General features: G+C 37.9%; 3 protein-coding genes across 4 annotated transcripts; 1 reads left to right on the plus strand and 2 right to left on the minus strand.

Annotated features, from left to right (window-relative positions):
• Positions 1–2296: 2296 nt before the first annotated feature.
• LOC111234017 lies at positions 2297–9172 on the minus strand. Of its 2 annotated transcripts, none has more exons than XM_022761907.1 (20): positions 9121–9172; positions 8542–8592; positions 8054–8437; positions 7684–7968; positions 7293–7589; positions 6599–6976; positions 6206–6493; positions 5671–5964; positions 5078–5122; positions 4636–4968; positions 4237–4533; positions 4008–4122; positions 3886–3933; positions 3575–3601; positions 3408–3452; positions 3293–3319; positions 3134–3181; positions 3025–3051; positions 2840–2914; positions 2297–2582 (listed from the first exon to the last, which is right to left on the minus strand). In XM_022761907.1, exons 2-19 carry the CDS (start codon positions 8582–8584, stop codon positions 2872–2874), a joined length of 3024 nt encoding a protein of 1007 aa, XP_022617628.1. In that variant the 5' UTR covers positions 8585–8592; positions 9121–9172; the 3' UTR covers positions 2297–2582; positions 2840–2871. The 2 variants fall into 2 exon arrangements, with proteins under 2 accessions (XP_022617628.1, XP_022617627.1); XM_022761906.1 differs by having other exon boundaries at positions 2319–2561; positions 9121–9171.
• Positions 9173–10964: 1792 nt separating this feature from the next.
• Positions 10965–14366, minus strand: LOC111234027 (myeloid cell surface antigen CD33-like). Its single transcript, XM_022761923.1, has 13 exons — positions 14194–14366; positions 13660–13735; positions 13153–13548; positions 12757–13053; positions 12586–12685; positions 12405–12440; positions 12256–12288; positions 12100–12141; positions 11872–11898; positions 11605–11640; positions 11452–11523; positions 11287–11314; positions 10965–11189 (listed from the first exon to the last, which is right to left on the minus strand). Exons 2-13 carry the CDS (start codon positions 13685–13687, stop codon positions 11127–11129), a joined length of 1158 nt encoding a protein of 385 aa, XP_022617644.1. The 5' UTR covers positions 13688–13735; positions 14194–14366; the 3' UTR covers positions 10965–11126.
• A 2482-nt stretch (positions 14367–16848) lies between these two features.
• LOC111234046 (myelin-associated glycoprotein-like) lies at positions 16849–20184 on the plus strand. Its single transcript, XM_022761954.1, has 9 exons — positions 16849–16943; positions 17323–17388; positions 17469–17864; positions 17964–18260; positions 18401–18500; positions 18634–18669; positions 18776–18808; positions 19166–19180; positions 19544–20184. The coding sequence occupies exons 2-8, from the start codon at positions 17343–17345 to the stop codon at positions 19176–19178; spliced, it is 921 nt and encodes a 306-aa protein (XP_022617675.1). The 5' UTR covers positions 16849–16943; positions 17323–17342; the 3' UTR covers positions 19179–19180; positions 19544–20184.
• The last annotated feature ends 1517 nt before the right edge of the window (positions 20185–21701 follow it).

Here is a 21701-nt window from a genome sequence, read left to right on the forward strand (position 1 = left end):
ATTGTTTCTGGAGTTCAGGTGTTTGCCATCTTGAATGCTTTACAATGGTAACTCCTTTCTTCTCAGTGGTAGATATAAAAAAAAAAATACAGAACACATTACATATTGAAAATGATTTACTAGTACCTCTGATAAAATAAGCAGAGCATTGTCACATCATTAAAAATGATTTACTGACATATTTGATAAAACAATCACAACACTCAAGCTTGATTAAGACATACCTGTTGGATTAAAAATATTTCCCACATCTGTTTTGGGCTGCATCAAGGTCATGGAGACCCAGGCCGGATTCAGGCCTACAGTCTGTATTTGCTGATTCCAGACCCTGATTTGAGGGTGAAGGCTGCCCTGATGTTTTGTGAAGAGTTTTACAGTTTTTAATGTGTCAGAGATTAAGCACTTAAGACATACAGAGCACCTATTTGAATCAAATATTGAGATATTCGTTTTGTTTTGAATCTGTCTGTTGTATGGGGAAAATTTACACTGACATGAAAATGATAAGATATATGTAAAATTGTTAGTATAGTGCATATGCATAGTTTTGGTTAAAAAAAAAAAAAATATGACTGTGGCAGGAAATCTTGTGGGGAAAAAACTAGACATGATATACAGTGCATCCGGAAAGTATTCACACCCCTTCACTTCCCCCACATTTTATTATGTTACAGCCTTATTCCAAAATGGATTAAATTCCATTTTTTTCTCATCAATCTACACACAATACCCCATAATGACAAAACGAAAAAGGTTTTTTAGAAATTTTTGCAAATTTATTAAAAATAAAAAAACTGAAATATTGCACATACATAAGTATTCACACCCTTTACTCAGTACTTTGTTGAGGCATCCTTGGCAGTGATTCCAGCCTCAAGTCTTCTTGGGTATGAAGCTACAAGCTTGGCACACCTATTTCTCCCATTCTTCTCTGTAGATCCTCTCAAGCTCTGTCAGGTTAGATGGGGAGCGTCGCTGCACAGCTATTTTCAGGTCTTTCCAGAGATGTTCAATCAGGTTCAAGTCTGGGCTCTGGCTGGGCCACTCAAGGACATTCACACACTTGTCCCGAAGCCACTCCTTTGTTGTCTTGGCTGTGTGCTTAGGGTCGTTGTCCTGTTGGAAGGTAAACCTTCGCCCCAGTCTGAGGTCCTGAGTGCTCTGGAGCAGGTTTTCATCAAGGATCTCTCTGTACTTTGCTTCGTTCATCTTTCCCTCGGTCCTGATGGTATTAGCAGGGTGATGAGAGGTGCCTGGTTTCCTCCAGACGTGACGCTTGGCATTCAGGCCAAAGAGTTCAATCTTGGTTTTATCAGACCAGAGAATCTTGTTTCTCATGGTCTGAGAGTCCTTTAGGTGCCTTCTGGCCACCTCCACGCAGGCTGTCATGTGCCTTTTACTGAGTAGAGGCTTCCGTCTGGCCACTCTACATACACTCTCTCCCAATCAATTGAATTTACTACAGGTGGACTCCAATCAAGTTGTAGCAACATCTCAAGGATGATCAGTGGAAACAGGATGCACCTGAGCTCACTTTTGAGTGTCATAGCAAAGGGTGTGAATATTTATGTACATGCGATATTTCAGTTTTTTATTTTTAATAAATTTGCAAGAATTTCTAAAAAACCTTTTTTGCTTTGTCATTATGGGGTATGTGAATACTTTCCGGATGCACTGTACATATAAGAGAGGTCACTTAATTGGGCACCAGGAAAAAAAGCATAGAAAAATAATGAATGTATATGGAAAAGAGGACTTGTGTCTGGGGTTTCTTTGAATGCAGCTGAATACAAGAGAGCTGTTTATTACAGACAATTTAAAGACAAAGTATGATATTGATATAAAATGTAGTAAAAATTGTCAAATTAAATATGTTAAATGTTAAAGGGAAGTTTGACATTTCTAGATGCCCCTCCCTTTGAGAACACTCATGTGATTACTTCATGTTTTAATTTAAAGTATGTATGTTTTGTTTTTGGTAGTGGACCTACAGACAGATGACAAATTAAAGGAAAAACCAACATAAAGTGTCTCAGTAAGGTGTTGGGCCACCACATGCTGCCAGAACAACTTCAGTGCACATGGCATTGATTCTACAAGTCTCCAAACTCCACTGGAGGGATGATCATCATTCTTCCAAAAGACATTCCCTCATTTTGCGTTTTAATGATGGAGAGCGCCGTCTTAACACTCACAATGAAAACTCACAATTGACAACAGGAATGAAAGATTTTTCTTAAGAAGACACTCTTCTACTTCGAGACCTAAAGTCACCCCTCATAACATGATGGTATGTGTGAAAATACATTTCAGAAAAGGTGACAGAAGAGCATATTCATCATAATGTTTATTTAAAAGATGGGTAAATTCAGTAAAGTGGCAGCTAAATGTCATTATACATTCTTTAAATGAAGTTTAAATGCAAGCGCAAACATACAAAAACACAGGTACTGTACAGCATTCGTATTAATCTAAAATAACAAAAGCAACATTGTCCTGTAAGCATGTGATATTTCCTTGATGTCATGAAGAACTCAAAAGTTGCCAAACATTTGGAAATCCTGCAACAAATTAGAGGAAAACTGGAATCAATTACAATCTGAACACAGAGTAATGGAGATAGTCATGTAACTGCAGTGTATTCAGCAGACATGTGGTCCTTCAAACACACAACATGATTACTTATGTTCTATTAACCTGGTTTAAAGTAAATCTAGTTGCATTTGGCATCAACTGTGGCTGTAAAATTATTATTTTTTGTTTTCATAAAATACTTTTTTTTATCACAGAAACATCATTCATGATTGAATTACTTATCAGTTTTAGTCTGTGTACTTACTGTTGGGCCTGTGTGATGTAGTTGAGGAACACTTACAAATAGCCCACACTGAGGTCTGCAGTGTTGCCTTGGTGTCTGCAAGGGTAATAAATATTTTATCTATATTATTTGATATTTTCAGTGGATGTCTTGTGTGTCATTCTGTGCTGCAATTGATTCATACAACAGAAGATTTAAAATGGTACCTTGAAAACCTGCTCCAGAAAGACTTCCTGTGAGAATAAAGCCAATTAAAATATTAAAGTGATAGTGAAATGGTAAAATCTAAAGCCAAGAGAACTGAACGACACATACCTGGGTTTCCCTTCACTGTGCCAACCGACACGCACATCCTCTTCTCTTCTGAAAAGGGTATGAATGTAAACTTCATGCGTATCAGTTGGGGATTAAAAGTGAATGCTTGCTTTTGTTTTTAGGCATAAGGTGCTGTAAGGTGTTGTAAAGTGTTCTTACCTGGAAAATCGGGTCCAAATGGACCTCCTGTATATGGAAAGCGCAGTGTTACTATTTGTCAGTATGGGTCTACTTTATTTGTGCAGTTCGTAAAAGAAGCAGTCTGCTGACATACCGTTTTTCTGGTCTCGGAGGTCTCTCCCTGTCCTCGGGGTATCTCCTGGACATTTTGATGAGGAAAAATTACTTTAAGCAAGATGGAGTAAAAAGGCTGTGCACAGATTTTCAGCTTAGTAATTTTTATTTCACATGAGTCCATTTTGAATTTTGAATTAACCTTACCTGGATAATCTATCCCATAGTGATCTCCTGTGGAAGTGTGAATTGCAGAGACAGAGATTTGATCATCGAGGAAGATGATAGACATACATTTTCCTCCTCCTTATGTGCTATTTTTGCTACTGTTGATTTAACTAATGTTTTGTTTCATGTTCATTTATATTTGTGAAGGAGAGATTAGTTCTCCCTCTGCAATCATGGATACTGCTCTGATTCTTTTCGAGCAGAGCCATTTCTTTCCACCGAATCTAACTGTACATAGTAATCACTTTCAGTCTTGTCATCATGACGCACAATTAGGTTTAAATAAATACCTTTTCTCTGGTCGAGGAGGTGGTTTCAGTGAGTTGTCATTGTGCTTCCTGTTGGTTAGAAACAATGCTATAAAACCAGGTCATGTTTTAAAGCCAATACAAGTCACACAAATTTATTGTACCTTTTTCTCCAGATGACCACTCCAAACACCACGGCTAAGATGATTACAATTAGGACCAAAACTGAAACTGGAATGGATATCGGAAGAGAGCTTCTCAACTGGTACATCAGTGATCCTGTTGATGTAAGAACATTTGAGGTTTGTGCAAATGTCGTAAGGAAAATACACAACTCAATATATGAGACAATTGCAAGACATATACAGGACAGACTGAATCTTGTGCTCTAACCCTTCACATTCAGTGTGACAGTACTGGCTTGTTGCTTGTCACGCCAGAAGATGGCAGTACATGTTAGGCTTTTGACTCCGTCTCCTCCTGCGACCATGAAAGTAATCGTGGAGGTCGTCTCCCAGGTGCCTTGTGACATCAAGGTGTGCGTGACTTCACTGGTGAGGTGAGGGACACTCCACGAGAACTCTGGAGGATGTGAGGGACAAGTGTGCGTCACAGAACACGAGACACCTAAAGTCGAACCAGCGTCGACCTCTGAAGGAACCTGGGTCATCGCTGGTTTATCTGGGGAAGCTGAGCACATAAAGCACAAAGTGGAGTATTGTAAAAGGTTAGAAAGCAAACAGATGAATATACTGGCAAATTTCAATAAGGTAAATAGTTGTGACTCCAGACCTTTCATAATGATAAATACACAGCTGTTGTTGAATCTATATTTCTCATGTTCTCTCTCTGCATAGAAACAGAAGGGTCCATTGTCAAAAGGCTTGATGTCATCAATTTCCAGTGAGCAGTTTCCCTCATGCAGGTCTCCTAATAATCTGGTGCGGCCCTTGAAATGGTCAAGTACATAGCTCTGGCCATTGTGGTAGACAACACCCCCCGATTTTTTGGACCAGATGCCGCGTGTGAGAAGCATTTCCCCCCCATACTGGAAGCTGCAGGGAATCACCACACAGGAGCGGGTCAGGGCGCTGAATCTGAAAGGGACGTCAGCAGCCAGATACGCTGTAAAGAGAGAAAGAGGAGCCATGATGGGATGCCTGTAGAGATGAGTCCTCGTGTGACGTGACAGGACAGAAAGGTGTGTTTTGAGAGAACTGATAAGTATACCCACTGTCATTTTCATGTGGATCTCTTTCTTCAACTGGTTTGACATATTCTGGAAAACATGACAACGAACAAATCAAAATTAAATATTATTATTTTCTTTCTGGCAGAAAAGTAGAAAATTTAGAGATTGATACCATTTTCATAACTGTATATTAAATGTATGGCTACCTGCAGCAGCCAGTTAGCGTAGATTAATTAAGCATAAATACTGGACACACGGGGAAACAGGCCTGTGTAAAATGATAATTCATTATTTTATGTGGAGTTATGTGCTGGATTTTTGCTTGGCTCCAGGAAGTTACCGGTCAGACAAATACCACCCCATAAAAAGGGTGAATTTTTGTTTTTGCACTTGGGTTTTTGTATGGATTAAACAAACTAGACATGTAATTAGTGAGTGGCAGAGGTGATGGAAATCAAATTTTGTTACCTTTGCCCAGAGCCAGGCTTGCCGTTTCTCCTTTCCAGTCTTTGTGTTAAACTAAGCTAACTAGCTGCTGGATGTAGCTTTATATTTAACAGATATGAGTACGTCATCAATCTTCTAAAATGTCATATGAGTAAGTTACCACTGAGTATGGCATGGCAGGAACTCACTTTTTATATGAAGGACTGCAGAGTCTGAGGTCTTGCCTGTCAAAAACTTAGCAGTGCAAGTCAAAGGTTTACCGTCATCTCCCAGGGACCCAATAAAGGTTAGATTTGACACCGTTTTATATGTATTGCTTGCCATCGGTTTGGTGTATGATGAACTCTGCATGTCTCTAAAGTTCCACACTATGATTGGTTCATTTTTCTTGCATGTGTAGGAAACAGAGCAAATGACACTTGTTGCTACACCCTCTGTTGCCTCGCCGGGTTGCTCAACCATTGTGATTTCTGTGTATGGACCTGAGAAGAGATTTGATAGTGAGGCTTAAAGCTAAGCAGGAGCATTTCATTCTAGTAATTATAACATGAATTTCCCCTAAGGCATAAATAAAGTATCTATCTATCTATCTATCTATCTATCTATCTATCTATCTATCTATCTATCTATCTATCTATCTATCTATCTATCTATCTATCTATCTATCTATCTATCTATCCATCTATCTAATTCAAGTAGCACCTTGTCTCACACTGTACTCACATTCAACATTCAGCTTAAGCTCTCTTGTGGCACTCTGACCACCACGATAGCGTACAACGCAGTTCACACTGTAATCCGCCTCTTGTACGGTCCAAGTTCGTTCAACTGTCCTTTCCCAAATCCCATCTGATACCAGAGTGTCCGTGGGGAGGTTGGCTCCAGGGTTACCATTTAGGGTCAGGGTGGGGGGAGAGGAGAGACATGTATGGCGCACACTGCAGGACACTGTGCTCTGCTCTCCCACCCTGGGGATACCACTGATGCTCAACTGTGGCTCCTGTGCATGGTCTATAAAAGTCAAAGCAAGAATAGTCATTTGGAGAATTGCATTTTTTGGAATTGGGATTGAATTGACTAAAAGGGGGGTGGGGTGTTTAATATTAAGATACTTACCTGAAACAATAAGTTGAGTGGTTTTATCATAAAGCATTTGGTCCCTGGTATGAAAGGAGGCAATAGGGTTCTTATCTATCCATGGGTAAAGTCTGTCCTGGTTGTGTGACATCTCCAGCCTCTCGATCTTAAGACTACAATTTCCCTCCCTCACAGAACCCATCACGCTGGTTATCCCATTAAACTTACTAATCACACTCTGTGTTCGGTCAAATACAGGCGGGTATCCATTGCTCTGATACAAGTACCATATTACCCGCAGGTCAGAAGGCTGGGAGATACTATAAGTGAATCTGCAAGGAATGATGACACATGAGCCTCTCATGCCTGTGATGCTGCTAGGGGTGGTGAAGGACCAACCACGAGTGAGCATATTTCCTGTTAAAAGAAAAAAAAAATTGTCACTAGCATTGACACTACATAAAAATATCAGTCAAAGCTTCTCTGCATGAGTCATCGGAAGTACAACAAAAAATAGATTTTCCACTCATGCGTGAGGAAGTAGAAGAAGAATCGAACAAGAAAAAAGAACAAGCCAGCTCTGAGAAATAAAAAAAATAAAAATTACAGAAACAACAGAAACTACAGCACTAGTTTTAGTGATTCAGGATAGTTCTGGCATATGACTACTAGAAAGGCTATAAAGCTAATAAGGATCAGTTGTTAAATGAAGATTATTATTATTTCTACTCACTCTTTACCCGTAGGGTGATGCTCTCTTCTAGCCTCCCTCCCCCACTAAACTGTGCATAGCATGTCAGAGATCTTCCATGGTCGTTAGCTGACGCAGTGAATGTCAGCGTGGAGACAGTCGTCCACTTAGCATTTGCGATGTTCCTGGTGTCAGTTGAGGCTGGCATGTTCATGTAGTTCCATGTGAGAGTTGGTACATTTTTAGGGCATGTGTATGAGGCAGTGCAGGTTACTTTGCTTGCATATCCCTCAAGAAATTCTTCTGATGTAGTGCTGATAGTCAGACGTGAAAAGGAGCCTGAGATACAAATGGTAAATGTTTTAATTTAGGGTCAGCATAAAAGAAAAACAGGATTTTTTTTTATACATATGCATCACATACATATACATACATTCTGCATTTAAGGTTTGGGAGTTTTGTGCACTTAGACCACCAGTGTGCCGGACGGAGCACTCCACAGTTTGGTGGTCTTTCTCTATGTACAACATGGATGTCAAAGAAGTTTTGTACATGGCATTAGACATGATGGTACGAGTCTGATGGCTTCGTAATGGGATGTTGAGTTTCAGAGCGGGTGGGTCAGTGGGACAGGTGTGATAAACAGAGCATTCCACTTGCACATACTGTCCGACCTTCCTGTTTCCAGAGATCATAATGTCTGGTTTCTCTGCAGTGCCTTTATAAAGAAAATGTGAAGAGTTATTTATGAGAATAAATATATATCCATGTAACAATAAAGTTTTTACAAGTGCACTACCTACCCACTACTTCAATTGTTACAGTTGTATCATAGAATCGGTAGGTGCTTTTCCCGACATTCTCTGGATCTACCCAGGGGTAAATCTTCTGTCTGTGGTGAGACCAAGTCACTGGGTAGATCCTTAGACTGCATGTCTTACTACTTGTATGGCGGTATAGATTTGTTGTTCCTTTAAATATATTAATGACACTATGTGGATACCAGCTGTCGTAAACCAAAGGATATCCATGGCTCACATACTGGTACCAAACCACACGCTCTGGTCTTCTAGGTGGATACTGATAATAGTCAAAACTGCACGGGATGACGAGGCAGGAACCCACCAATCCTTTAATGTTGTTTGGCAGATCTACATTCCAAGCGCTGGAACTGCAGAAAATGAATCCTGCAAAGGACCATTATGGAAAAAGGACAATTTAAATTCAGAAAAAAGGAAAAGGTTGTTAGTGTGTATATGTTGAAAAATTAAATAGTACAATACTGTAGTACCTATAATACACAAGCTCAGGAGAATATGGCTGAATCCAGACATGTTTCCACCTAAAATATATGTAAAATAAACATCTTAGTTTCATGCATTGAAGTTAAAAGAGGTTAAAAAAAAAATAAAACAGAAAATCTGTTATTCAATTATCAAAAGTACATCCTCTAGAAAATTCAAATTTTCCTATAAAGTAAAAAAAAACAGATTCATCCTAATGTTAACGGAGTACTCAATCAGTTCAATCACTGCTGGATTTCCATTATGTTCTGGAACTCTTATAGGACAGATTCACAGCAGTCAACTATAGAGTCAAAACAGCAGATGGCAAGGGTTCCTGTTTTTTGCATGTTTCAAGCTCAAAACGATCACATCAGGTCTTCAAAAGTTGAATACCTGTTGACTTATGGCCAAGATTTGCAGACAAATAATGTATAGAACACATTCACATTAAATAATTAGATACATGTTTTTTGATCGCATTAATGCCACAGATAAGAATAAAAACATAACCTGAAAGCGGTTTGAAACATAACAACAGCAATTCTGTAACTGACATGAGATAATTAATGATCAAATTCCCTTACCACCAGAAGTGAATGTTCATAACGAGTTTAAGAACCTGTGAGATAACTTCCTATAATCTCCCCCACCTCTACCATCACTACTTCCTGAAATGTGGGCGGGGGTGTGATTTGTTGACCACAAGGAGGGGAAAGATCTTGCCCACTAAAGCATACTGACAGCCATACTAATACGTTTTCATTTTAATACAGTGTTTTAAACTTGCAAACACATATTACATGACCATGCACAATGCCAGTGCAAGCAGGTAGCACATTGTGTTGACTCTTGTGTAAAAAAGTTAATGATTCTTCTTAAAATCTACATTAAAATCAATGCACCTTATTAAAACTTAATTCCAACATACTGCTGACAGACAAAAAACATTCTGCCTGTATTTAGATGTAGAACATAATATGTATAGAGCGCTGCAGGGATGAGTCCTAAAATCCAGAAATTAGTTAGCATTTTAGCTTTTTAAAATCTTTTTGGTAAGATTACTGAAATAAGGTCAGATTTTGCAGCACAGCGCTTTCCCTACCTTTGACCAGCTGAGGTCCCCATCTATGGTGGCCCTGAGAGCTCAACACACTGCAACAGCTTGTCGGCCCGTTTATGGGCCAAGTAGAGAGTTCTGAATGTGTTCTGACGGAGTAAATGCTTAAACGTTTTTCAATATAGACAGGCTTTACCTCCTTCAATCAGTTAGAGTCTCTACAATCCAAATATTCAGTTTATTTTCCACTATCCATAAGCACATAAATATGATTTATTAATATCTACCAGCATTGTGTACCAGCTGAGCGTGGTGACTGCCTACTGTTAAGATGTGTAGAACTTCCAATTCTCTCTTCATTCCTCCATTATTTGTATTCCTTTAGTCCGTGAGGGTCCACAGATCACAAAAATCTCATGAAAAGTCCAAAGCAGATGACCGAGCGATTTGTATCCATTGCTCTTCCCTCACTTGACCTCTCTTTCTCCCTGGTGCTCCTGCGGCTGTGTTAGCGGGTCTGTTATTGTTTGTTAACTTCTTGCTTACAAAGTGGAGGCCTGTAAAGAGCCAATCAGATTTCTCTTCAGGGGGTCGTGGGAAGATGGCGAACATAACCGAACTTAAGACGTATTGGTGTTCGCCCCGTCAGAAAAAGGCAGTTTTTTCACAGCTTTTTTGAATAAAGCCATATAGTTTCTCTTATGTCTCAGATTTGTAATTACTAATTTTCGCTATTGAGGGTGAAATATCAAACTCATCATCTCAACAAAATAGTAAGAAAAACTAATTCAGAATTTTGGAATTTGCAAATGTATTAAAAGAAAATATCACAGAAATATCACATGGACATACACATTTAGACCCTTTGCGATTACACTTGAAATTGAGCTCAGATTGTGTTTTTGTTTTGTCCTTATAGAGTATGAGTGTATAGTGATCAGGAATCTTTTTTTTCTTTTCTTTTTTTTTTTAGCACAAAGCTGCAACTTAAGAAAATGTGAAAAATGCACTTTTAAAATGCCCTGTATGTCTGGATATGTGAATGTTTATTTCAATTCTTTGAAAAGAAAATATCTGACATTTTGAAAAATATGCTCAGTTGACTTTTGCAGAGTAAGATGGAAAAATTGATGCCACTGAAATAACAGCTATTTTGCTTATCACTTTCTCAGGTATTAATTGCCTTCAGTATCCATTTATCTCACAGTATTCATTCATCTCTCAGGCCCAGCAATGGTGACACCATGTCTGAATACACAGACTGAACAAAGGTGCATACTTAACAGCTATGCAAAAGTAATTACAATTACATTCAAATATATAGTTTATGATATATTATCATACATAGTGCACTTTACTTCCCCAAAATAATCAAATTCTTCAAATATGTTTTAATTGATAGAAGAGATTACCACAGTGGTCATGCATAACAAAACTGCAATTATCAGATACACTTATACAGATGATCACTTTTACATTGTTTGCTTGCACAAACACAAACAAATACTCTCCTTGGAAACTAATTTTCTTTTTTCAGATGTTTCCGTAGACGTTGAGGTCCGCAGTGTTCATGTAATCATCACCATCATCAAGGTCCTGTGAGAGATGAAGGTCATTATCGTCAAAGGATGTTGATATTGTCAGCGTATTGTGTGCAATTCTTGGAAATAAATCATTTGTAAATGAATAATACCTCTTTGTAATTGCAGGATTTTGGTTGGCTGGTCCATTAAAAACAACAACAATAATAAGGAGAGAGAGAAAAAGAATAAGACATAAGACACTGATGTTCTGTAATACATGATATATTTACAGTATTTTACCAACTGGTCAGGTTCAAGGGGAGTAAGACATGTACCTTTTAGGGGATGGAAAACGAGGCTTGGAGATTTTCTGGTCAGTGCAGGATTGTGAATTCACGTTATTGGGCCTGTGGATTAGAATTTATGTCACTACACAGTCGGGTAAGCAACAATGAGCTATTTAGTTGTCTTATGTTTAACCCGCTTACGTATGTCCAAAATCCACCATGTCCCCCCTAGGCCGTCTGTAATGGACAATAACATATCATTTAATATAAATCATCATAAATCAAAAAAAAATTAATGCAGAAAAATGAAACAGATACATACTTATTACATTTTAACAAAAAAAATTCTTAAACATTAACTTAGATTTAACTGTGAACACCAAAGTGTGTTTGAACTCTGAAAACGCCTTCTAAAGATATATATTTGTGGAGGCTGATGAGCTGTCATCAGTGTTTTTCATGTATTACCTTGAAAATCTGCTCCAAATTGACCTTCTGCAAAAAAAGAAGAACAGAAACTATGCAAATGTTGTGAAGCATATAAATAAATGCGTAGATGAAAAACAGCAAGAAGTGCACCACGCTACACATGCAAATTATAGCGAATGTACTTGTACTGTACTTGCGACAGTACAGAACACCAAAATTACACACAGCAAAACAGATCATAGATAAAGAACCTAAACTTCCTCTTGCCTTTGAGCAGAATGAGATGGTCCTGGGCCTCCAGAACGAAACCTGAAAATTTCACAGATTAAATTGTATAGTTCTGAAATGAAAAGTTACTAAGAATACATTACTCTTTCCAACTCCAGGAAGAGAAAGTTAAAACAAAGCACTGTTGCTTCTCACCTGCGAGACAGCCTGGAAATTCGGTTCCACATGCTAAACGTCATGGAAAATTATATTATGATAAAACCAAAAAAAAAAGAAGAGGGGAGTTGAAATCATGTGGTATCAATGTAATACAATGAACTAAATATGTTTTTTGATATTTGTACCTGCCATCCTGACTTTGGAGCTCTGCAATGCGTCTCCTTGAGTAGAGAGAAAACAATCTTGTTTTATTAAAGTGAATACACTGTACACAAATGAATTAAACAACTGGGGAAAGTGCATGAAGAAAAATTATGTTTTGCGCTCATCTATTATGCTCTGTTGATCTGTTACTGCATTGCTCACTTGTATTTTTTCACCATGAAAATGCAGACGACTCCAGATATCACAGTGATGCCAATCCCCACTACAGTGGGGATGATGATGTGTTTATAGTTTTCTGTACCTGCAAGTACCAGAATTTACATTAGACACTGGACATCCTCAGAGTTCAACAACAAAGTGAAAAGCTCTTACGTTTTATGTAGAGTTTCATTGTTGCAGAGGATGTCTTCTGTCCATTAAAGACAGCTGTGCAGGTGATTTCACTGTGATCGTCCTTCTCCTCAGGAATGAACGTCAGGATGGACTGTATCTCCCAGTGACCAGGATGAAGTTGTCTGTGACTCTCAACAATCTTTTCTGGGGTGCTCCTGCTCCATGTGAGTTTAGGCACATGGGAGGGACAGGTGTGGGTGACTGAACAGGTGACAGTGTAGGGATGTCCCTCGGTGCCTGTCTCTAGGTGAACCAGTGAAGGCGTTGGAGGTTCAGCTGTAAATGAAAAGAGGCAGAGCTTAGGTGAGAGGCAAATCATTGTAACATAGAAAACTGACTGGTGATGTGTGAAATTTTGTAAGGTTGGTGACATACAGAGCATTGTCAACTCAGCACAATCCTCAATAAAGGAGAACTTGTCTACGGTGGACAGGTCATTCTCTGTTCGTGCTAGTTCAATCCGGAAACAGAACGGGCCATTGTCATGATTTTTGATATCAGTAATTTCTAAGGTGCAGTTGTTTTGACCCAACTCTCCCAGCAACTGTGTGCGACCACGAAAGTTTTCCAAGATCCTTGTTTTATCCTCATTATAGACAAATGCCTGTTTGTCACTTGAACGATGCCAGATCCCTCTGAGTCTGGAGGAGGGCAGGTTTTCTTTAGGGTGGGTGAAGGAACAGGGTATCACAATGCACGATGTCACCAAGGCCTTGAGGTCTTTTACAACAGTGGCTTTCCATTCTCCACTAAACACAGGGCTGCAAAAAGCTGAAAGAGAAAAATGGAGGTGACAAAGAAAGAAGTGAAGTCCAGATGTTTTTTGATAACTACGATACACAAGAAATAGATTGGAAACAAAGAGGTGACTAGTTATGCTACCTGCCAAAAGAAGACAGAAAATCTTCATGTTTCGCTCTTTGCCAGTACTTCGCTGAGGTTTTGTTAGTGCAATACACTGTGGGTTGTATAAATGACATGAAAGGAAATAAAAAATAAAATCACAACCTACTGATGCTACATGCATTATGCAAATTACAACACAGCTGTGAAAGTGGAACTTCTTCAGTGCTAATCTTCACATACAGGAGGTTTTTATTCACACAGCAAATACCAGTATTTTTTAAAGTCCTAGTAAGGATAGACACATCATAAGCAACACATAATACAGCAACCATACATTTTCTCACCAAAAGTAAAAACAGATTATTTCATAGGTGATTTGGCTGCACTCTCTTTCTGTTCATGACTGTTTTCACACAGTAAGTCAATCAGCCTCACACACTTCAGTATAAAAATTTAACCAGTAAGACAAACTGTATCATTCCTTCACTACTGAGCTCAACACTACTTTAGAAATGAAATATTTAAAGAACCAAGACATTTAAGAATAATGTAGCCCTGCCAGAAACTTACCTGATAAAGCTGCTGTCTGGTTGATCAAAGAAGTCTGTGTCTACTAAAAACACTTCATTGAGAATGCCCACTTGTGCTGTGCTATTGTGCAGTTAAGTTGAGAAAGACATGAACTCTAGAGGCAAAAGAAAAAACTGCAGGCCAATGTGGAAATCAATGTCTCTTCAATGCTTTGTGTGTGGAAGTTAAACGCAGACGTAGCAGCTGCAGCAGTAGTGTTAATAAATGTGTGAGATATCTTGCGGTGCAGTCACAAAGTGTGAGAACAGTGAAACTTTTGTTGCATTGCCTCCAGCAGGTTCAATTTCAAAAGCATTAATGGGGGTTGACGTGCTCACTCAAACTTTAGAGAGTTTATAACCAACCCGAAAGGTCAGTGAAGATAATAGGATATGAGGGTATTTTTGTATGAAGGTATTTTTGGTGTTAAACAACTGAGCACCTGTGACAGTGGAATTAGTAGTTGTATAGAATAGTCTCATGTGTATCAGTAAATCTGAGGTCAGAGAGAAAACATGCTGCACACTTGTAGATTTTTTCTCCACACACAAACACAACACAGCAGTAACACCTTCTCAAATTCTTCATTGCAGGGGCACAAATCCTGTTTTACAAATCACAAATTAAGAAACTCATACACTCACATTTTTGCTACAGTTGCTGCAGTGATACACATATGTGACTGTTTTATACAACTACTAATTCCACTGTCACAGGTGCTCAGTTGTTTTGCACCAAAAATACCTTCATAAATTTGGAACAGAAAGTAGATGGACAAATTCTCAAAATCAAGTTAATTTGTCTGACATATAGAGACTTGGTACGTTCCCTGATGATGCTCTGCCACACCTGTACTGCAGCCACGTTGCACATCTGTGGGCTTTTTGACAACATGACGCTCCAGTTGAGGCAATCTGTCCACTTAAGTCCACTGAAGGAAAGCCAGGTGCCTCTCATACTACATTCAGACCAATTTGATTGTGTTGTTATGTAGGAAGATGTAAAATAAAAAACATTGGAAATAAGTGGGCCCAAAATCTTGAAAATGTACAACTATTTTAGATCAGCTCTATCATTTCCACAAGTCTGTTATTTTTTTTCATTTTGTATAGGAAAATGTAAAGAAAAATCCTATGTTTTGTATTCATTAATTAATCAGTAAATTTTCTTTACTATCAAAATTACAGTCAGTCCAGTCCAGTTTGTGGACACATGCAGATCTAAACAGAACTTATAACTCAAAATTCTGTTTGACAAAGATAACATTTGATCAGTTGTCACAATAAGAGCTCTATGTTCTTTCTGTTTCTTAATATGTTTCTAAAAACAGACATTAGCTTCTTGTTTGTCTGTGAAAAAAAAGAAAAGGAGCTGCACTTCTTTCAACAGAAATAAAAAATGATGATACCTTCCTGCTTTTCCAACTCTCTCCCCACACCAATAATTTCTGTACTGTCCCTAATCAGATATTGCCAGATGTGTTTTCTGCACATTCCTCTTCCTGAAATCAGAGGGGTAGTGGGCCTTCACATCAGGAAAGAACATTCCTAGAAGAAAGTCAGTGAGAGAAAGTGAAACTGTCTTTGCTGGAATCACTGAGGGACAAAAAGTAGAGCATGTATATTTTGTTTAACGTTACCACTTCTAAGAATAGCAGGGCACATGACTGTTTCCTCTACATGTTTTGCTGTTTTCTTGTGGTGTGAGCAAACTGTAACTGACTGAATGTTTGAATGCCTTGTTGTAAAACACCACAATGCAACAGAAGCATCTGAATTTCTAGTCAGGCAGGTAAGCAAAACAATTGTGCATTTTATGACTATGGCTTAAGTTTCAACATATAATCTACATATCCCCAGGTTTTATTTCAAGGCAATTCATATCTGACTTCTGGTGACCGTGGGGGGGTCATTTACCTCAGCATTGTATTTTTCCAGTTTTTGCATCATTTCCCCATAATAATCATGTATATCTTTGCCAAAATTGCATAAAGATGCGTATTTGCTGCTATGGCTGATGTAACATAATTTTGCTTAGAGCACCAATTTTGCCAGGGGACTGCAGACCCTACCATTTCCAGGTGTTAAGGTAGCTGTAGCTTGTTAAAAACACTGACAACTTCTGCTGTGTTCTATGGAATCACATGACTAGCTAGCACATTAGCGAACATTCTAATCAAAAGTTAGCACGCTAGTTTATTCTACACCACACTCGTTACTCCAGGGAGCTCTGCCCTGTCCCAGAGGTCAAATCTGAAATACCTCCACGTCTGAAAATAAACTTCATGGTTTATCGAGGCAGTGGAGAAAGTTTCATGCTGTAGTCATAAAATACATAATACCTGCTGTATATATTGAATATTTCCTTTTTGGTTTGCTTTAAGACAACTTCTCTGACTGCTATTTCCACTGGACAACACTACTTTCCATTTGTAAAGCTTGAAGTCGGTACTGATTTCACAGGTCCATTTTAAATCCTATGTGCAAAACAGTACATTGGATGTATTAATGGGTCATGTGTTTTTGTCTTTCAAAAGTCTTAAGGTCCCAAGATAAAACTGTATCATTATGCACATGGAGAAAAGGCCCACCCTGCCCCTGCATCACACCACTTTATTGTCATTACCTCAACTACTCTGTTCTCACTCGCACTGTTTTTTTCTTTTTGTAGTTGAGTTCATGTCTTTATATAGGGAATCCCACATGTGCAGAAACAAACGGTCTTGATCAGCCACACAGCTGCAGAATCTGGTAAGGTTTTAAGTTTCTGATAGCACCAAATTATAATTAAATAATATGGATCAGAATATCCAGTAGACTTAGAGTTTTTGATATTGATTGTTTCTGATGTACTGCTGAGCAACTCGGGATATTTTGTTTCTTTTCAGATATTTTTTCTTATTTACTATTGTTTGTCCAGCTAATTTCATTTATGCCATTTTTTCTTCCTGTCTATTTTTTTCATTAGTTAAAATATATTAATTGTATATGAGGACATGAATAATGTCAGTATTTGTCATATAAATACATTTACAAGTAGTTTCACTTTTGCAATTGTAATTTGCATGTGGTCATACATGACATTTTTCTTCCACCTAATTTTTGTTTTCTTCGCATTTAAACGCCTCAGCAACAAAAACCCAAAGAAGTATGTACAAACAGAGGAAGATGATGATGTTGTGTCTACTTTTGGCAGGTAACTCAAATAGATTTGAAAATATTGTGTGTTTTTTCCACTTCCCTTCTTTCTTTGTTAATTTCATTTTTCTCTTTCAGCTTTTTGCAGCCCTGTGTTTAGTGGAGAATGGAAAGCCACTGTTGTAAAAGACCTCAAGGCCTTGGTGACATCGTGCATTGTGATACCCTGTTCCTTCACCCACCCTAAAGAAAACCTGCCCTCCTCCAGACTCAGAGGGATCTGGCATCGTTCAAGTGACAAACAGGCATTTGTCTATAATGAGGATAAAACAAGGATCTTGGAAAACTTTCGTGGTCGCACACAGTTGCTGGGAGAGTTGGGTCAAAACAACTGCACCTTAGAAATTACTGATATCAAAAATCATGACAATGGCCCGTTCTGTTTCCGGATTGAACTAGCACGAACAGAGAATGACCTGTCCACCGTAGACAAGTTCTCCTTTATTGAGGATTGTGCTGAGTTGACAATGCTCTGTATGTCACCAACCTTACAAAATTTCACACATCACCAGTCAGTTTTCTATGTTACAATGATTTGCCTCTCACCTAAGCTCTGCCTCTTTTCATTTACAGCTGAACCTCCAACGCCTTCACTGGTTCACCTAGAGACAGGCACCGAGGGACATCCCTACACTGTCACCTGTTCAGTCACCCACACCTGTCCCTCCCATGTGCCTAAACTTACATGGAGCAGGAGCACCCCAGATAAGGCTGCTGAGAGTCACAGACAACTTCATCCTGGTCACTGGGAGACACAGTCCATCCTGACGTTCATTCCTGAGGAGAAGGACGATCACAGTGAAATCACCTGCACAGCTGTCTTTAATGGACAGAAGACATCCTCTGCAACAATGAAACTCTACATAAAACGTAAGAGCTTTTCACTTTGTTGTTGACCTTTGAGGATGTCCTTTATTTTGAAGTTCATATACTGGATTTTGTCCACCTCCCATTTGTGCAACATAGCTACAGTAAAGGACACATCTGATATAAATTCTGTCTATTTGCAGGTAAAGAAAACTACAACCACATCATCATCCCCACTGTAGTGGGGATTAGTATCGCTGTGGTCTTTGGTCTATTCTGCATTTTCATCGTGAAAAAATACAAGTGTGTAGATTACTAATTAATTTACAGAGAACAGAACATTCAGTGATTAAAATTAACAAAGAGAAACTCTCAACCTATCTTATTTTGAAGTTTCCTCTGAGCTCCTAAATAAAAGATTTTTTTTCTGTCAAAGGAACCGCATTGCAGAGCTTCAAAATCAAGAGGGCACGTGAGTACAAAAATATTTTAGATCAGATTCAATTTGTTGTACATCGGTTCTTTCAGTCTCATGAGAATGTGATTCATGTACTTATTTATTTTTCTGTCACATTTAGCATGTTGAACCGGCTTTCCAGACTGTCTCGCAGGTGACTTTTTTTTTTTAAAATTGGGACGTATGAGATACAACAGATATGTATTTTGTCTACATGTCTTGAATCTCTGAGATTAGAGATGTAGACTACAGTTTGTCAAACAAGGATTCAATTTCAAAAAGCAAAAGCCGGCTGAAATAACTGCAGGCCATTCTGATTGACAGCAAGAGGCATTTTAAGGGTTCTTCAGTTCATACCACTTTTACTTTACTGGTTGTTCAAAAGTCATTTAGTCATTTCACAGATCTCTGCAGATGTGACATGTTTATTTTGGTTTTTGACAAGATAAAGTATATTTATATGTGAATGACTATATCTCATTTTCTGTTCTCTTTTCTGTGGGCTCATCAGGAACAGAGTGTGAAGGTGAGAAGTGAAAAAAGAGAACTTAAACACTTAAGCATGTTTTCTTCATTAATTATATCCACAGTTAAACTGAAATGAACTTGAACATTTTTTATTTGTTAATTTATTTTTATTTAGTGTATAGACCACATGTTAATACCAAGTGTAAATGTGATGTAATTAATTAGTCATTCCTGATAAAGATATGTCAGTGCTTAACCCTGCAGCACTCCAGTCAGATGAATACTTTCTGGGTTTACCTCAAGTAACCACTTTCACATGTTTGATTCACAGTTGATATATTAGTGATTGATGCAAGTTTAAATGTCACACATAAAAAAAATCTAAATGGATAACATCTCTTTTTTTTTCTTGTTCTTTTAGATAATCGAAGGACAAATTATGCGTCTTTGAAGTTTGGCGACAGTCGAGTCGAGTCCTTTACTGCAGAATTGATGCTTGCTTTCATTTTATTCACATATTCGCGTCAGAAAAATGACATTATCTTCATAGCAACTTAGAAAAGAAAAAAAATAGAACATAAAAACAAGTTATAAAATTCTGTTAACAAAGCTTGAATGTTTTAGCAGCATAATAACCCAAAAAGCAACGTTGTGTACTATTAACTCAAATAGAAGTCACTGTAAAAGTTGTAAATGGAAAATTACTTTTCATTACCTTCCTTAGTATTTACTTTGGTTTGTTTTCTCAGAACTTAAATTCAAATTATGAGCAGCAAATACACTTTTTAGTTGTGAAACTCATATTCTACCACCATCCATTGGCATGTGAAATTAAAGATGGTGTGTCCAGTTTTCACAGTTGATAATTATAGCCAACCATGACAGGATGTGCTGTGGTATGTGTATTTTGCAGCCTTCACAGCTCATCTAAAAGTGTTTTAACCTCGGTTTGAAGAGAATTATGTTTAAAATGGCTTTTCCATCTCAATAAGAAATATCCATTAAATTGTATCACACATATACACACAGATGTATCAGTTATGTAAACCATTTTTTTGTATATTAAATCTTTGTGTGCAGTGTGTAGTGTTGTGTCATTATTACTTGACTGGTAATTTCTTTCTCCTCCAGAAGAGAGAGCTGTGTATGCACAAATCTTCCTCATTCTGTCAGATGACAGATATACTCAAGTTTTACTGCTGTAACAGTCTTGAGATATTTGGAACTGACTTTTTTTATTCAATAAAGCAAAATCTGGAACTCCTACACCAGGTAAGTCAGAGACAATGGGCTATTTAGGACTTGACCTAGCATGGATGTGTTCAATGAGCTGGCCACTGTCAGTACTCATTCAGTCATGTTGGTCAGATGGTGGTGCTTTAAAACCTTTTAAGAGCTGAAGTCATCAAAGGGCAGGGAGTGAAACAAAGAGCGGAAACAAGCTGAATTAGGTGACAAGTGCAATGGAAAGTTCAAGACATTCTGTGGTTCCCTTCAACAAATCAACCAAAACTTCATATTGATGAAAGTAGTACAGGTTAGTCATAAAAATAGTCTGTGCCATGGTTTCATACCTTTAAGTGTACTACACTGAAAGTGAATTACAAATTGTAATTTTGACACATAAGGGATTTCTCTATAAGAATTTGTCTTTCAGGTGATTGAGATTACATCTGGATTCAGAGATACTTCCAAGTAAGAAAATAACCTGATTCTATATATAAAAGTTGAATTTTAAATTGAGAAATTCAGGAGATTCAGGCTTCACTGTAAAATGTTTTCGCCACAACAACTGGAGGCAGGGTTGCCATTATTTTACTGTAAAATTAACGGTACCATGCTGTTGCTGGTATTTACAGTTTGCTAACATTTTTGTAAATACAGCAAAAAGCTGTTATTTTCTACTTTTACAGTAAAATACTGATGAAGGATTGGCATTTTATTGCTGTTTATTTACACTTTTTTCACAGGAGCAATATTTGCAGATTTTTACCATTAACTGTAGTACATATATAAAACATGCTGCAGTATAACTGCTAACAAAAAGAACTACATATTTTTCCCTAAACTTTATGAGTTGATAAATTATTCCTTGTCAGTCTTGCTATAAAACTATATTTCAATACATTGAATAAACGTGGTCTTTGAAATCGCAACTTAAAATTTTAAGACAAATAATACTAAAATACTCAAAGTGTCTTTTCAAACCACGTCTCTCTTTATTAAGCTTGTAAAAACACAACACGCAAATAAAACAAAATTTCAGTCATTTAGACAAGATCTCTAACAAGTGTTGTCTGCATGAACATTAAACACTGAACGCAAAAAAACACAAGAAATATTATCAAAAATAATCAAGTGGTTCTCTAACATGTATTTGTATATAAGGATTGTATGAGGGAACAGCTTAACGAGTGAATGAGTGGCCAAGTGAACTGGAAAAGAGTGTGGCCAAGACACTAAGTGTGTGAGTGAGTGTGTGAACTGACTTATGTAGAGTCTCACTCAAAGTCCTTTACTTCTTTAGTAGACTTGAGACACAAGGGTTGACTGATGCCATCGTTTTCTGGGTGACCTTC

The sequence above is a fragment of the Seriola dumerili genome, unplaced genomic scaffold (genome assembly GCF_002260705.1).
Source record: "Seriola dumerili isolate Sdu_G_001 unplaced genomic scaffold, Sdu_1.0 BDQW01000433.1, whole genome shotgun sequence".
Lineage (NCBI taxonomy): Eukaryota > Metazoa > Chordata > Actinopteri > Carangiformes > Carangidae > Seriola > Seriola dumerili.

Coding starts and splice junctions, on each gene's coding strand:
- LOC111234046 (XM_022761954.1), top strand. CDS start 17,343: ATGTACAAACAGAGGAAGATGATGATGTTGTGTCTACTTTTGGCAG. Junction 17,865..17,963: donor TGCTGAGTTGACAATGCTCT/GTATGTCACCAA, acceptor TTTCATTTACAG/CTGAACCTCCAACGCCTTCA. Junction 18,670..18,775: donor CTTCAAAATCAAGAGGGCAC/GTGAGTACAAAA, acceptor TGTCACATTTAG/CATGTTGAACCGGCTTTCCA.
- LOC111234027 (XM_022761923.1), bottom strand. CDS start 13,687: ATGAAGATTTTCTGTCTTCTTTTGGCAG. Junction 11,899..12,099: donor CCATCTCATTCTGCTCAAAG/GCAAGAGGAAGT, acceptor CTTTTTTTGCAG/AAGGTCAATTTGGAGCAGAT. Junction 11,190..11,286: donor AATCCTGCAATTACAAAGAG/GTATTATTCATT, acceptor CATCTCTCACAG/GACCTTGATGATGGTGATGA.
- LOC111234017 (XM_022761907.1), bottom strand. CDS start 8,584: ATGTCTGGATTCAGCCATATTCTCCTGAGCTTGTGTATTATAG. Junction 4,969..5,077: donor AGATCCACATGAAAATGACA/GTGGGTATACTT, acceptor CTCTCTTTACAG/CGTATCTGGCTGCTGACGTC. Junction 3,052..3,133: donor CACAGTGAAGGGAAACCCAG/GTATGTGTCGTT, acceptor TTATTCTCACAG/GAAGTCTTTCTGGAGCAGGT.